This window comes from Lepidochelys kempii, chromosome 8, assembly GCF_965140285.1.
Source record: "Lepidochelys kempii isolate rLepKem1 chromosome 8, rLepKem1.hap1, whole genome shotgun sequence".
NCBI lineage: Eukaryota > Metazoa > Chordata > Testudines > Cheloniidae > Lepidochelys > Lepidochelys kempii.
This window is the reverse complement of record NC_136387.1, coordinates 54,315,646-54,331,103: the sequence shown is the minus strand read 5'-3', so window position 1 is coordinate 54,331,103 and position 15,458 is coordinate 54,315,646. Positions and strand designations below refer to the sequence as shown.

Below are 15,458 nucleotides of genomic sequence, written 5' to 3'. Positions count from 1 at the left end.
CTACCTCAAATTGCTTATAATCTAAAATCCCAGAAATTCTTTCCACCTCTGTGTGTGTGATTTTTGTGGACCGCTCATGACTATGGTACCTGACACCTGGTTTCCAGTTTCAGGTAAGGTCTATTCACAGGGTGGGAAATGACTGACCCATTTGCGTTTACATGGTGGTTCAGCTTCTGCAACTTGGGGTATTGTGTGACCTTTGCCCCAGTCTAGTAATATTTATGGCTGAGGAACCAAGATCAAATTAGGAACCAAACCCTGATTTTGAGTCAGTTTTGGGCAAACCTTTCGCACAATCCTAATATTTATCCCCATTCCACTTCTGGGAGGAGCTACTTTCTACAAAGTATCTCTAGTCCATTCTGAGCCCGACTGTCTTGTTCAGGCTGGACTCATTTCCATACCTCCCCCAGAGTGTTGGTTCTTACAGAGGGGGCTGTCTTCATATTTCTTGCCTCTCCCAGTTAGGTGGCAAGGGGCTTGATCTGGGCAACAGGGGATGGATCATTCAAAATTGCCCTGTTCTGTTCATTCCCTCTGAAGCACCTGGCATTGGCCACTGTCGAAAAACAGGATACTGCGCTAGCTGGACCATTGGTCTGACCCAGTAGGGCCATTCTTATAGGATAGCCATCTGCCCAGGTTTTCCCAGGATCGTCCCTTTTTGGAGGTAGCTGTTCCAGGAAATCTGTAAGTCTCCCAAAGACATTAAAAGTCCTGGGTTTTGTCACTTGCGTAACAATACACCACTCAACGCAAATTTGATCAAAACTCTGCATGAAGGAGAGGAGTGGTAGGAGCTCAGCCTGAAAGGGGAAGGCTCACATTGTGCCCAGTCCGGCAGCCATGCAGTACAGCTGCCTTTCCTCAGCTCGCCTGGCCCCACCACCCTGCTCCTCTGTGCCCAGTTGCCCTTGCTCTGCCCACCCCCATAGTGCGACCACAGCACCTTCAACTTGAGAACAGGCTAGGCCAGGCCAATGGGGGGGGAAGGAGCCTGCCTTACTGAGAGAGCAGAGACCACACAGGAAAGGCCCCCGCTTCATATTTACCAACTAGGCCTTGATTCACCCTCCCATCCCTACTCCCCACAATTGTACAATGACCACGCCACTGACTCTGGCTCCTCCTCTTAAAGGTCCTGGGTTTTTGTATTTCAGGTGGCAGTCCTTCCCGCAGAGCTCCCTCTGTCTCTTGCAGGAAGGGGTCTGACTTCACAACTCTAACCCCTAGAGTGTCTTCTTTCATATTCTGTGGCTGCCTCCTCATTTCTCTAGTCCTACCCAAGTCTCTCTCTGACATCCTGGGATGGGGCTGTACTGAACCTCTCACTGCCATTCATTAATGGACATCTTGCCACTAGTTCACCTTTATTTCCAGTGGGCCAAATCCTTCCCCCAGAACCACACCTGAGTAGCTGGGCTTGTGCAGGAAGCTCCATGGGGCTGGAAAGGAGAGATCTCCACCATCTCCCCCAGTCATCAAGGGGCAGGGAAGACACTCTGTAGCTGCTACGGCAGCCCCATGGCTGCAGTAGCCCCAAAGCTGCTGTGCTCCCACTATGCAGGAGGAATGTCCCACATATTGAATCCAGTCTCTGGCCCTGCTTCTCACCTGTCCCACTCCTGTCCCCAAATTCTGCTGCCTGGAAATGAGGAAGGAGCCCGCTGTGGAGCCCTGGATGGATTCCCAAAATCTTCACCTGTGGGCAGCAGATCCACATTGCTTCTGCTGCAGGTAGGGCCCTCCCCAGCAGCAGATCAGGGGTCAGGAGCTGTCCAGTTTTGTCTTAAATCATTAATTATTGTTCCAGTGTTGTTTGCCTGCTGTGACTGAAATACAGACTGATGTCTCCCATACAGAGTGACCCATAATGAAGCCATGTTCCTGTGGCTGAATAACTAGGCCATGAAGCACAATGATAGTCTTGTGGTTAAGGCATTTGACTGTGACCCAGGAGGGCTGAGAGACCTATTTGCTCTGCTATAGACTGCTGTGTGACCTTAGTCAGGTCACAAAGACATATGAATGAATATGTATATAAATGGCACTGGAAGTGGTGTGTACTCTCAGTGTAACAGGTGGATTGTGCATTGACTGACACACGGGAGACTTTTCAAAGCTTGCACTGAGTTTTTTATTGCACCACACCACTGATTTTATTAATGGCAGCCAGAATACTAAACCCGCAAGCGCCTCTATGAAAATTTAGGGCACAACCTGGCAGCTTGGCGCAGGTGGCTAACAGGGTGAGGGACCCTGCCGGGGGAGTATGTGATACACCTAACCATCTCACCCATTTCTTTTTATCCTCATGAGTAAACCAACTGTCCAAAGCTAGATCCAGCCCATCCAGGCAGTGCACCGTTAGAGCTGAATAAAGAGGAATAAAGGTGGGATTTTCAGAAGTGCCTAAATGAGATAGGAGCACAAGACCCACTTACTTGTAATGGGACTTTGAAAATCCCACCCTAAACACAAAGAGAGGGGCAGTCTGTGCCTTTCCCTGGGGAGGATTATGGCAGGATCCCTGGGATTCGGGGACCATTGTTGGAGGAGCATCGAGCCTATGGCCAGACAGATGGCATCACACACAGCTGTTTGCTGTTGTCTGCTGCAGCAGCTGAAGGGGAGGAAATACATCCTGCTCCAGGGTGCTCCACTCAATCCCTTTGGTCCCATTATGGCATGACCCAGGCAAAAGGGACCATAGGCAGCAGCTGAGAGCTATATGACCCTGGTTCAGCAGGTGTGCACAGCACACTATCCTGGTTGTCTCTGGGTGCCCATATCTTTGGTGGCTCTGGAGCCAGGGTAGCCCTAACCCATCCCCCGTTCTTCAGCTGTGCTCAGGCTTTCACGTTCTCCTGGAGATAAAGCAAACAGAATCTAGAAGTATGAGCACAACCACCCACTGTTTCCTATAACAACAGTCTCTATTTCTCACCTCTAGCATAGCCCTTTCCTTCCCAAGTTAATAAGCCAAAAACCAGGTAAGTCCTAACCCTCCTTTCTTCCCATCCTCCAGTGACCGCCTGGGAATCATTCTCCCCTCCCCTTTCCCACCACCGTATGCAGAAACAAGTGAATTCTGGGGAGTGAGCCTTAGGCAGCAGCCAGTGCACTGGAATAATGAGAGCTAGACAGGCTGTGCCATCCTGCACAAGTCTCTGTGTGTCTCTATCCACTGTGTGTGTATGCATCTGCGAGAGCGTCCTCTCTCTCTCTCTCTCTCTTCTCCCCCTTCTCTCTCCTTCGTAACCCCCTCCTCCTTCCACCAGCTCTTGTTCTTTTCATGAGATGCAGCGCTAGGAAGCTAGGAGAGTAGCACGGTGCTGCAGTTATTCTAGAGATAACTGTGGTCAGGCTGGCTACTCTTCACGCTCCCCGATGTACCAGGAGGCTGCAGACCCTGTCATTCAGAGCCTCGACAAGCCATGCCCATCAAGCACCTGCCAAAACTACATAGCCACCACCATGCTGACAGCTACAAGACAGGTAAGACCTAGGAGTTCGTTATTATGTAGGGAAGCTTCTGGGAAAGGCCTCTGTGTAACAGGGCTACAGGCCTCTTAGTTCTCAGCTCAGATGTAATCTCCTTGGTGTTGACTTTTTCTTTATTCTAGCACCAATTCCTGTGGTGAACAATGGGCCTGCAAAGGGGTGGGGGAGAGAGCCGCATTGACTGTCACCACAATTAATGTCACCGTACCGCTTCTGTTGGTATGTTAATCTTTCTGGGGCCTCTTATGAATGGCCTAAAAAGTCTAGACACTGTTTCCAATTAGCAATTGCAGCAAGAGCTGTGTATTTCCTCCGATTCCCCCCATTTCATGCCTCCCCAAGCCTTGCCAGGGCCCGTACTAGAAGCTTGGACTCTGGTTCTAGATATCTGTTTCAAGTGGATTAGCTGTGGTCTTTTTACACTTCTAGAATAACAATAATTTATCCTGGTAGCTATAGTTACAAGGTCTTCACTATATTTTTAGTTTCATTCATATTTTTTTTCTTTACAAGGATGGATCATATTTTCTTTTAAATACTCGGCTTCCAATTTATTCATGCCATTGTGACTAACACCCGTGATTAACACCACTGCTCAGTTAATTAAAAATAAAACTAATTTGAGTGAAAGGAGAGTGTCGGAGGTGACAGAACTATGCCAAGTGCTCGATGTAGTGTAAACATGCAGATGGTAGGAGAGTTGTGGGGGAGCAGGCGAGATCTAGTCCAAGAGGGTTGTCTCAACCCACCATACTGGCTGTTGGATAACTACTACTCTGTCGTAACAATTTCCATATTTTTGTTTTATGTTTGGTGCTTGGGGGTGAAATTTGGTAAATTAGAGTGGTCATGAAATAAGAGGGGCCAGTAGCACTGAAGTCTACACAAGCTTCTCAATATGGCTTCCCACCGATTCACCTCACTCCTGACCCATATTAATCTTGTTATTCTAGTGGCAGGCGCCCACACAGCTCTACTAATGCACCTCAGTTCTGACCAATGTGAATCCTGCTGTTCTGGTACTGAAACCCCACACCCCTCCCTCACTGCACCATGCCACCGCTCTGTAGCATGCTTCTTTTTCCACCTCAAGGCTTCTCCTACACAGAAACTAATAATGCTGGATAATAGTCAGTGGGACTAGCCTGGACAGTTACTTTGAAAGCTTTCTACACAACGCTGTGGGTGTTTAATCATTAGGGCTGGAATAATGCATGCAAATCCTGCAAATCACAGCTCTGCCAGTGTACCTCAGTCCAGATCTGTGATACTCCTGCTATTCCACTCCAGCCTCCTGAGCAGAGAATTGAGCTAAATAGTGGTTTCTGGTTTTTTTGGGGGAGGAAAAAGATCTCCTGGAGAACAGGGTGAGCCCATCTAGCGCATTTCATTTATGTCCTATTCCAGGTTTGAACAGTGATCTCTGCAGATGAAAGATGGCACATTAAGATCCTGATCCAGCAAAGCACTTAAGTATGTGCTTAAACTGAATAATGGGAGTTGCCCATTGAAGTTAAGCATGTGCTTAAGTCCTTTGCTGGATTGAGAGCTGTGTCTGCTGTGCCAGCTTGCACCTCTGAAGAGTGGTCAACAGCCCTAACCACTCTATAGATGGGGCTTGTGTGTCCTGTGGGTGACGGGTCTGATAAGAGCATGCGGACATAGCTGCCATCCCTATTAAATGGATTTCTAATTGCACATCGCTTGGGCCTGTAATGGGATGCAACTGCAACCTCCAGGTGTCAGCCTGAAGTTGGGTATTTGGTGACCTTGCTAGTTTATACGGTGTTCAGTGTAATTATACCCTTCTATTGGAAACTCTAGGTCAGTCAGGGTCTCCCTGAATTGTCTGGAAGTATCAAGTTAACTGCAGCATCCAGCAAACCCCACTGTCTGATGTGTATCTGATGTCAAAGCGCATGTAAAAGTGTGTAGCAGTTTTTGCTTCTGCTCCCTCATCTAGCAGGCTCTACCAAATATAATTTGTACTTATAACTTGTTATAACTTGTACATTTCCAGCAAGAGTCTGTCAGAGTTTCCACGATAAACCCCATTTTACAGGGGTTCATGCCAGTTGCAGTTTAGATACTGCCATATTGACATCAGCAGCATCAGTGAGGCTGAAAGCTGGGGAGGACTCCAAGATGACACTGAACAGACCTATGTCAGGATAAATATTTTCAGCATCTCTGCTCCACACATGCCAGCATCATCTCCAAAATGCACACGCACGTGCACACACTCGTGTGTGTACGTACAGACATCACATTTAAGGGGAATCTCAGCTGCTCCATTCCAATGCAAATGCCGTTACCACTCAGGGAGCCTTACTTGCTGCCTCGCTGTTGATTTTTCATTCTGCCTGCCTGGAGGAATCAGTGAGACTGAATCCTGAGCACACAGGCTGTGGTCAGAAGCCAACTAGCAGTTAGAGAGATTTGTTCTGCTACATCAATCACAGCATGATGCCAGAGACAGTCCAGGAGATGCTTTTGTCATTGACACAGGGGAAGAATTTAAATAGCTGGCACTCTCAAACTGAACACAGAAAGACAAACCTATGGATCATATTTTATGTATCTCATATTTGTATTTTTAATATGGTCTTTAATTTTCAAGGAATTCTGTAGCCCTGTGCTCTCCTACCTCCCTTCCCAGCACAGGATGAGCCCTGGTGCTTTCCTACCTACCTCTACCCAGTATGCAGTCCCAAAGTCTGTCCTGCCTTCCCCAGCCCAATACCTGCACTTCACACTCTCTCCTAGGTCTAAAGGGAGTAGAAGCATTTACAAAGCTTTAAACTAGAGCCTCAGATGTTTTCTGACCCGTTTGTATTGTTGTGAGCTGGGTTAAATCTTGTTGTTATGGATTGGGTGAAAGTGCTACCTTTCATTCAGATTAAAAGTAAAGAAGTATTTGAAAAAACAGAAGTAGTACCCAGAATACAGGCTGTCAAGGTTCCTCCCCCACTCTGAACTCTAGGGTACAGATGTGGGGACCTGCATGAAAAACCTCCTAAGCTTATCTTTACCAGCTTAGGTCAAAACTTCCCCAAGGTACAAAATATTACCCCCGTTATCCTTGGAATGGCCGCTACCACCACCAAACTAATACTGGTTACTGGGGAAGAGCTGTTTGGACGCGTCCTTCCCCCCAAAATACTTCCCAAAACCTTGCACCCTACTTCCTGGACAAGGTTTGGTAAAAAGCCTCACCAATTCGCCTAGGTGACTACAGACCCAGACCCTTGGATCTTAAGAACAATGAACAATCCTCCCAACACTTGCACTCCCCCTTTCCTGGGAAATGTTGGATAAAAAGCCTCACCAATTTGCATAGGTGACCACAGACCCAAACCCTTGGATCTGAGAACAATGAAAAAGCATTCAGTGTTTTACAAGAAGACTTTTAATAAAAAATAGAAGTAAATAGAAATAAAGAAATCCCCCCTGTAAAATCAGGATGGTAGATATCTTACAGGGTAATTAGATTCAAAAACATAGAGAACCCCTCTAGGCAAAACCTTAAGTTACAAAAAAGATACACAGACAGAAATAGTTATTCTATTCAGCACAATTCTTTTCTCAGCCATTTAAAGAAATCATAATCTAACACATACCTAGCTAGATTACTTACTAAAAGTTCTAAGGCTCCATTCCTGTTCTGTCCCTGGCCAAGACGACTACAGACAGACACACAAACCCTTTGTTTCTCTCCCTCCTCCCAGCTTTTGAAAGTATCTTGTCTCCTCATTGGTCATTTTGGTCAGGTGCCAGCGAGGTTACCTTTAGCTTCTTAACCCTTTACAGGTGAGAGGAGCTTTCCCCTGGCCAGGAGGGATTTCAAAGGGGTTTACCCTTCCCTTTATATTTATGACACGCCCCCCAAATCTCAGCTAGGGTGAAACACTGGCTGGGATTTCTTCCTGGAGCTCTAGGAAAACAGAGTTAATAAGACACATGCATCTCTAAATATACTACCAAGTACATAAAGACTAACAATATTTTCCACATCTCAAGGACGATTTTAACCAGTTGATTCTGGGAAACTTTCACGGGAGAGTGCATCAGCCACTTTGTTAGAAGCTCCTGAGATGTGTTGGATGTCGAAATCAAAATCTTGGAGAGCTAAACTCCACCGAAGAAGTTTTCTGTTAGTTTCTTTGACGGTGTGAAGCCACTTTAGTGCAGCATGGTCGGTTTGCAGGTGGAAACGCCGTCCCCAAACATATGGGCGTAGCTTTTCCAGAGCGTAGACAATGGCATAACATTCTTTTTCAGTGACTGACCAGTTGCTTTCCCTCTCAGACAGTTTTTTGCTGAGAAACACTACAGGGTGGAATTCTTGATCAGGTCCTTTCTGCATTAAAACTGCTCCCACACCACGCTCGGATGCATCTGTGGTTACTAGGAACGGTTTGTCAAAGTCTGGGGCCCTTAGTACAGGGTCAGACATGAGTGTCGCTTTAAGCTTGTTAAAGGCCTTCTGACACCTTCCGGTCCACTGAACAGCATTTGGCTGTTTCTTTTTGGTTAGGTCTGTCAGTGGGGCAGCGATTTGGCTGTAGTGCGGTACAAATCGTCTGTAATAACCGGCCAAGCCTAAGAAGGATTGAACCTGTTTCTTTGACTTTGGGACAGGCCACTTTTGGATAGCATCCACTTTGGCCTGTAGGGGGCTGATAGTTCCTTGACCCACCTGGTGTCCAAGGTAAGTCACTCTGTTTAGGCCTATTTGACACTTCTTAGCCTTAACAGTTAGTCCTGCCTCCCTTATGCGCTCAAGGACTTTTTGTAGATGTTCCAGGTGGTCTGCCCAGGAATCCGAAAATATGGCCACATCGTCAAGGTAGGCGACTGCATATTCTCCTAATCCCGCTAGGAGACCATCTACAAGTCTTTGGAAAGTGGCGGGTGCATTTCGCAGCCCGAAAGGGAGTACATTAAATTCATACAGCCCGAGATGTGTGATGAAGGCTGACCTTTCCTTGGCAGATTCATCTAGCGGTACCTGCCAGTACCCCTTGGTTAAGTCCAAGGTAGAGATGAACTGGGCCCTTCCCAGTTTCTCTAATAGTTCATCTGTGCGTGGCATGGGATAGTTGTCTGGGCGAGTTACAGCATTTAGCTTACGGTAGTCCACGCAAAAACGTATTTCCCCATCTGGTTTGGGAACTAGAACCACTGGAGATGCCCATGCACTTTCAGAGGGGCGGATTACACCCATCTGTAACATATCCTGGATCTCCCGTTCTATAGCAGTTTTAGCTTGAGGAGACACCCGGTAAGGGTGGACCCTAATTGGGTGAGCATTACCTGTGTCAATGGAGTGGTATGCCCGTTCAGTCAGTCCTGGGGTGGCTGAGAACGTTGGCGCGTAGCTAGTGCACAGCTCCTGGATCTGCTGTCGCTGCATACGCCCAAGGGTCATGGAGAGGTTCACCTCTTCCACACCACCAGCACATTTCCCTTCGTAGTAAACACCTTCAGGCCACTCAGCGTCGTCTCCTCCCTGGGCTGTAAACTGACAAACCTTTAATTCTCTGGAATAAAAGGGCTTTAGAGAATTAATATGGTACACCTTAGGCTTTCGGTTGGAGGTGGGGAATGCTATGAGATAATTAACAGCTCCCAGGCGCTCCTGGACCACGAATGGCCCTTCCCACGATGCTTCCATTTTATGGGCCTGGAGCGCCTTTAAGACCATGACCTGGTCTCCTACTTTGAAGGAACGCTCTCTGGCATGTTTATCATACCAGGCTTTTTGCTCTTTTTGAGCATCCTGTAAGTTTTCTCTAGCAAGGGCTAAAGAGGTTCGGAGGGTGTTTTGTAGGTTGGTTACAAAGTCCAGAATGTTAGTTCCTGGAGAAGGTGTAAATCCCTCCCATTGCTGCTTCACCAACTGCAATGGCCCCTTAACCTCACGGCCATATACAAGTTCAAATGGGGAAAACCCTAAACTGGGATGTGGTACAGCTCTGTAGGCAAAGAGCAACTGCTGCAATACTAGGTCCCAATCATTGGAGTGCTCATTTACGAATTTACGTATCATGGCCCCCAAAGTTCCATTAAACTTCTCCACCATGCCATTTGTTTGATGATGGTAAGGAGTGGCAACCAAGTGATTTACCCCATGAGCTTCCCAAAGGTTTTTCATAGTTCCTGCCAGGAAATTAGTCCCTGCATCTGTGAGGATGTCGGAGGGCCAACCTACCCTGGCAAAAATGTCTGCTAGTGCCTGGCACACACTTTTAGCCCTGGTGTTGCTTAGAGCTACTGCTTCCGGCCATCGGGTGGCAAAATCCATGAAAGTCAGTATGTACTGCTTTCCTCTGGGTGTCTTTTTCGGAAAAGGACCCAGAATATCCACAGCTACTCGCTGAAATGGAACTTCAATGATGGGGAGTGGCTGGAGAGGAGCTTTGACCTGGTCTTGGGGTTTTCCCACTCTTTGGCACACCTCACAAGACTGGACATAGGTAGAAACATCCTTGCCCATTCCCTCCCAGTGGAATGACCCCCCCAAACGGTCTTTGGTCCTGTTCACCCCAGCATGGCCACTAGGGTGATCATGGGCTAAGCTCAAGAGCTTGGCCCGGTATTTAGTTGGAACTACCAACTGTCTCTGAGGATGCCAGTCTTCCTGGTGTCCCCCAGAAAGAGTTTCCTTGTATAAAAGTCCTCTTTCTACAACAAACCTGGATCGATTAGAAGAGCTGAGAGGCGGTGGGTTGCTCCGTGCCGCCGTCCAAGCTCTCTGGAGGCTTTCATCTGCTTCCTGTTCGGTCTGGAACTGTTCCCTTGATGCTGGAGACATCAGTTCCTCATGGGATTGTGGACCTAGGCTTGGTCCCTCTGGAAGCGATATAGGGGATGGAGCTGTTTCTGTTGACTGTGAACCGCTCTCCGCTGGTGCACTATGTTGGGATTCAGGCTCCGGCTGAGCCTCTTGTGTAGGGTTATCGGCTGCTGCCAGTTCAGGTTCGGTGGGGCCCTCTGGTGTTGAGGTTGCAAGTACTGGATTCAGTGCTGACACGGGGTCTGGTGTTGGTTGTTCGGCTGGTTCCGGTTCTGGGACTGGTTCCGTCTGGGTCTCTGGGACTGGATCCACTACTGCTGTTGCAGACATTGGCCTGGGGTCCAGGTCCATCACCTCTGACTGGGTCCTGATAGAAGTTTCCGGAACAGAGCTAGGCCTCACGGCTTGTTTAGCCTGGTTGCGGGTGACCATTCCCACCCTCTTGGCCTGCTTCACTTGATTGGCCAAGTCTTCCCCCAACAGCATGGGGATGGGATAATCATCATAGACTGCAAAAGTCCACATTCCTGACCAGCCCTTGTACTGGACAGGCAACTTGGCTGTAGGCAAATTGAAAGAGTTGGACTTGAAGGGTTGAATCGTCACTTGGATCTCTGGGTTGATTAAATTGGGGTCCACTAAGGAAGCATGGATAGCTGACACTTGTGCTCCGGTGTCCCTCCACGCGGTGACCTTCTTCCCGCCCACACTCACAGTTTCCCTCCGCTCCAAGGGTATCTGGGAGGTATCTGGGCCTGTGGACCTCTGGTGTGATTCCGGTGCAATGAACTGTAATCTGTTGGGGTTCTTGGGGCAGTTGGCCTTTACATGCCCCAGCTCGTTACACTTAAAACATCGTCCAGCTGACGGGTCACTGGGACGAGGAGGGTTGCTGGAGAATGGGGTGGTGGGACGATAAGGGGTCTGGAGGGTTCTTTGGGAGGTAGGTGGGGCTTTGGGCGGCCCCCGATAATAGGGTGTGGTCTGGGGTGGTCCCTTCTGGTCTCCGCTCCAACTGCGACCAGTTTTCTTCTTCTCTGCCACCTCCACCCATCTGGCTCCAATCTCTCCTGCCTCGATTACAGTTTTGGGTTTCCCATCTAGGATGTATCTTTCTATTTCCTCAGGAACACCCTCTAAGAATTGTTCCATTTGCATTAGGAAGGGCAAATTTACTGGAGATTCAACACTTGCTCCTGATATCCAGGCATCCCAATGTTTCACAATGTGGTAGGCATGTCGGGTAAATGACATGTCTGGTTTCCACCTTAGGGCTCGGAACCTCCGACGAGACTGCTCGGGTGTTATCCCCATTCTGACTCTCGCCTTGGATTTAAACAGTTCATACTTGTTCATGTGTTCTTTAGGCATTTCAGCTGCCACCTCAGCTAAGGGTCCACTGAGCTGCGGCCTCAGCTCTACCATGTATTGGTCAGTAGAGATGTTGTACCCAAGGCAGGCCCTTTCGAAGTTTTCTAAGAAGGCCTCAGTATCATCACCTGCCTTGTAGGTGGGGAACTTTCTGGGATGGGAAGTGGTACCTGGAGAAGGATTGCTAGGGTTTGTTGGTATATTCTGCTGGGCCTTTATCCTCTCCACCTCCTCCACATGCTTCCTTGCCTCCATTTCCCTCTTGTGGGCAGCCTCCTGTACCTCCTTCTCCAGCCGCATGAGTTCTATCTGTCTTTCATGTTCCCTTTGTTTTTCCTCAGCCTGAAATTTGGCTAATTCCAGCTGTAGTCGAGCTGAGGATTTGGTCATTCTAACCTCTCTGTTTTTAACTAACTTTACACCTGAGGTTTAGAAATAAACAAACAAAACTTGGCTGTAAAATTTTGCTGTGCTGGAATAGAATACCTATTCTCTGATAGTGATTGTCAGCCTACAGAAAAAGACAATTCCCTTGTCTCTGCTCTGGGCCCAAATTAAAGCAAAAAACCTCCAACTACTTGGAAACCTGCTTACCCAGCCCAACGAAGAAAAAAAAAATTTCTTTTCAAACCTGTGCTCCTTGTAAAACAAAAAAAAAATCAAAATCCTAAAAAAAACCCTGCCACTTTTGTCTCCAGGCAAATGGGTAGAGCACACACCCCCTATTTACTTTTAGGAAGAAAAGAAAAAAAAAACAAACCTCTGGGTTGGAAGACTGTGAATTTCCCTGCAGGAGTTAAGTACCCTGCCTCCAGGCAAATGAAACCTGCAATTCACAAGATAATCCCCTTTTGTCTCTGCTTGGCCACAAAGCAGAGAGAAACCAAGCTGCTTTCAGTTTCAAAGCTGCCTTCTGGACTTCCTAAAAATTCCTTTTTAAAATCTGTATTTCTAGTTCAAAAAATCTCAACTGGATCTCAAAATGATTTCAGGTTAATCCCACCACTGTGCCACCATGTCAAGGTTCCTCCCCCACTCTGAACTCTAGGGTACAGATGTGGGGACCTGCATGAAAAACCTCCTAAGCTTATCTTTACCAGCTTAGGTCAAAACTTCCCCAAGGTACAAAATATTACCCCCGTTATCCTTGGAATGGCCGCTACCACCACCAAACTAATACTGGTTACTGGGGAAGAGCTGTTTGGACGCGTCCTTCCCCCCAAAATACTTCCCAAAACCTTGCACCCTACTTCCTGGACAAGGTTTGGTAAAAAGCCTCACCAATTCGCCTAGGTGACTACAGACCCAGACCCTTGGATCTTAAGAACAATGAACAATCCTCCCAACACTTGCACTCCCCCTTTCCTGGGAAATGTTGGATAAAAAGCCTCACCAATTTGCATAGGTGACCACAGACCCAAACCCTTGGATCTGAGAACAATGAAAAAGCATTCAGTGTTTTACAAGAAGACTTTTAATAAAAAATAGAAGTAAATAGAAATAAAGAAATCCCCCCTGTAAAATCAGGATGGTAGATATCTTACAGGGTAATTAGATTCAAAAACATAGAGAACCCCTCTAGGCAAAACCTTAAGTTACAAAAAAGATACACAGACAGAAATAGTTATTCTATTCAGCACAATTCTTTTCTCAGCCATTTAAAGAAATCATAATCTAACACATACCTAGCTAGATTACTTACTAAAAGTTCTAAGGCTCCATTCCTGTTCTGTCCCTGGCCAAGACGACTACAGACAGACACACAAACCCTTTGTTTCTCTCCCTCCTCCCAGCTTTTGAAAGTATCTTGTCTCCTCATTGGTCATTTTGGTCAGGTGCCAGCGAGGTTACCTTTAGCTTCTTAACCCTTTACAGGTGAGAGGAGCTTTCCCCTGGCCAGGAGGGATTTCAAAGGGGTTTACCCTTCCCTTTATATTTATGACACAGGCACACAGGAAAACTTAAGGAGAAGCAGAACCACATGGCCCAAGGGGTTTTTAAATGCAGGGGCTAGGGCTTGGACTGGCGCAATGGTTTCTGTCGGTGTGTGAGAGCAGGAGCAAGGAGAGACAGAAGTGGCCAAAAAGCTAAGCAGACAGTAACAAAAGCACTGGTAATGTGGCCATATGAGAAAGTTAAGAGACAAGGCTTTTTTGGGGTGCAGAGTGCTGCTGGAATAGGCAGGTTTGGAACAGCAAGCAAAGAAACTCTTCTGCTGTTTGATTCCTGCTGTGTTCAGGGAAACAGGACTTTATGTACAATCTTTGTAAATAAACAAAATTGCACTAAAGAAAATACCTGGTGCTATCATCAATTTCTCCTCCTAGTGAAAACAGGCTACAGGGCCCCAAACTTTGGCTATGCATGCCAGTCAAAAATAGTACCAATATAGATCCCACTTGGTGGATTTCTCACAGGGCCCTTCTCACATATTATAAATCACCTTTTTATTTAGTGTTTTAATTCAGTGTTCTGTCAACTGGAGGGTTAATTTCAGGCTGCAAGAGTGTGACCTTTGCTGCAATCCCAATCTGCTTCACCCCAACCCCAAAACAACATGGCACTGTCCAAACAGAGATCTCTAGGAGGACTTCTCGTATTAGACATCAGACACGGAGAGTGATTCTAATGTTTAACACTAGAGATGTTCCTTAGGCCCTAATTGTGAACCGTGGCTGAGAAGAGCTCAGCACCACTCCAGAAGAGGGATTAAAGAGTGCACTAAACTATGTTTGCAGTCCCTTGATCCTGGGCCCACCCAGGTGCCAATTTGGTTTCTGGGTATGTTTGAACAGCCTCATGAGGGAGGTGGGGTGCCATAGGAGCCATTATGGCATCTCTGCACCACCCAAGGTCCCCACTACAGTGGGAGAATCCCCCTGTGGCCAATTCAGATGGTTTTAGGATAGTGATACAAAGCTGAAAATGGCAAGGCACTGAGTGAGAAGAGAGTGGCAAGGAGGTATAACAGTGAGGGAACGATGGGAATAGAGAAAAAAGGAAGAAGAAAAGGTTAGAGACAGAAGGAAAGAGAGATGAAGAAGGGAAAGCAAAATAAACAGGAGAGGCAGAGAAAAGGAAAAAAGTCAAAGCAAACATATCCAAACAGTGGCCCAAATTCAGAGATGAGTCAAAATAAGAGTTTCTAAGAGAATCTAAACTGATGTAACTTATCACGTCTACTATTCAACTACTAAATTACACCAATTTAGACTTCCTCAGGGTTTGTCTGTTCCAGAGCTTTAGCTCCAGGTCAAAACTATTTGTTCCTTTTAACCTGCTCTCCATCCAAGCACAAAGCTCTCAGTCGTATATTACTCATGGCAGAAGTCAGAATAGGACCCACAAATGCAGCCTCATCTAGTTAGGCTGAATAGTGTGCAGCTAGCCCCAGTGTGACAGCAGGGCAGTGCTGCGATACAACAATCAATGCAAGCTAGTCCTCCAGGGCAAGCCCTCAGGCTCTTCTGACCTCTTCCCACAGAGATCAAAGAGGCAACAAAGACTAATTAAAATTTAATCATGGGTGACTTCAGCTATTTGGACAGAAGTTGGTCAGATGTCACCGTGGAACAAGGTTTAGGGAAGCAATTTCTTGGCATCTTGAAAAAGTGCTTCTTGGAACAGCTAGTTGTAGAGTACACAATAGGAAAGGTTACTTGCCACTTATTCCTAAACAATGCAGGGGACACAGAAGTAACTATTCACTAGGTAATAATGCCTACAGTCTCATTAAGTTTAACATCCTCAGAGGAGGGATTGCACAAAAATGTAGCATGGT

At 47.0% G+C, this 15,458-nt stretch overlaps 1 protein-coding gene across 3 annotated transcripts in view; it reads left to right on the top strand.

Annotated features, from left to right (window-relative positions):
• The first annotated feature begins 3,183 nt into the window (after positions 1-3,183).
• Positions 3,184-15,458, top strand: part of RGS8 (regulator of G protein signaling 8) — a 43,046-nt gene continuing 30,771 nt past the window's right edge. The window contains exon 1 of one of the 3 annotated variants that reach the window (XM_073356604.2): positions 3,184-3,501. In XM_073356604.2, the coding sequence (XP_073212705.1) occupies positions 3,394-3,501 (108 nt within the window). In that variant the 5' untranslated portion in view covers positions 3,184-3,393. The remainder of the gene's footprint in view (positions 3,502-15,458) is intronic. The other 2 variants (XM_073356603.2, XM_073356605.2) reach the window with 2 other exon arrangements.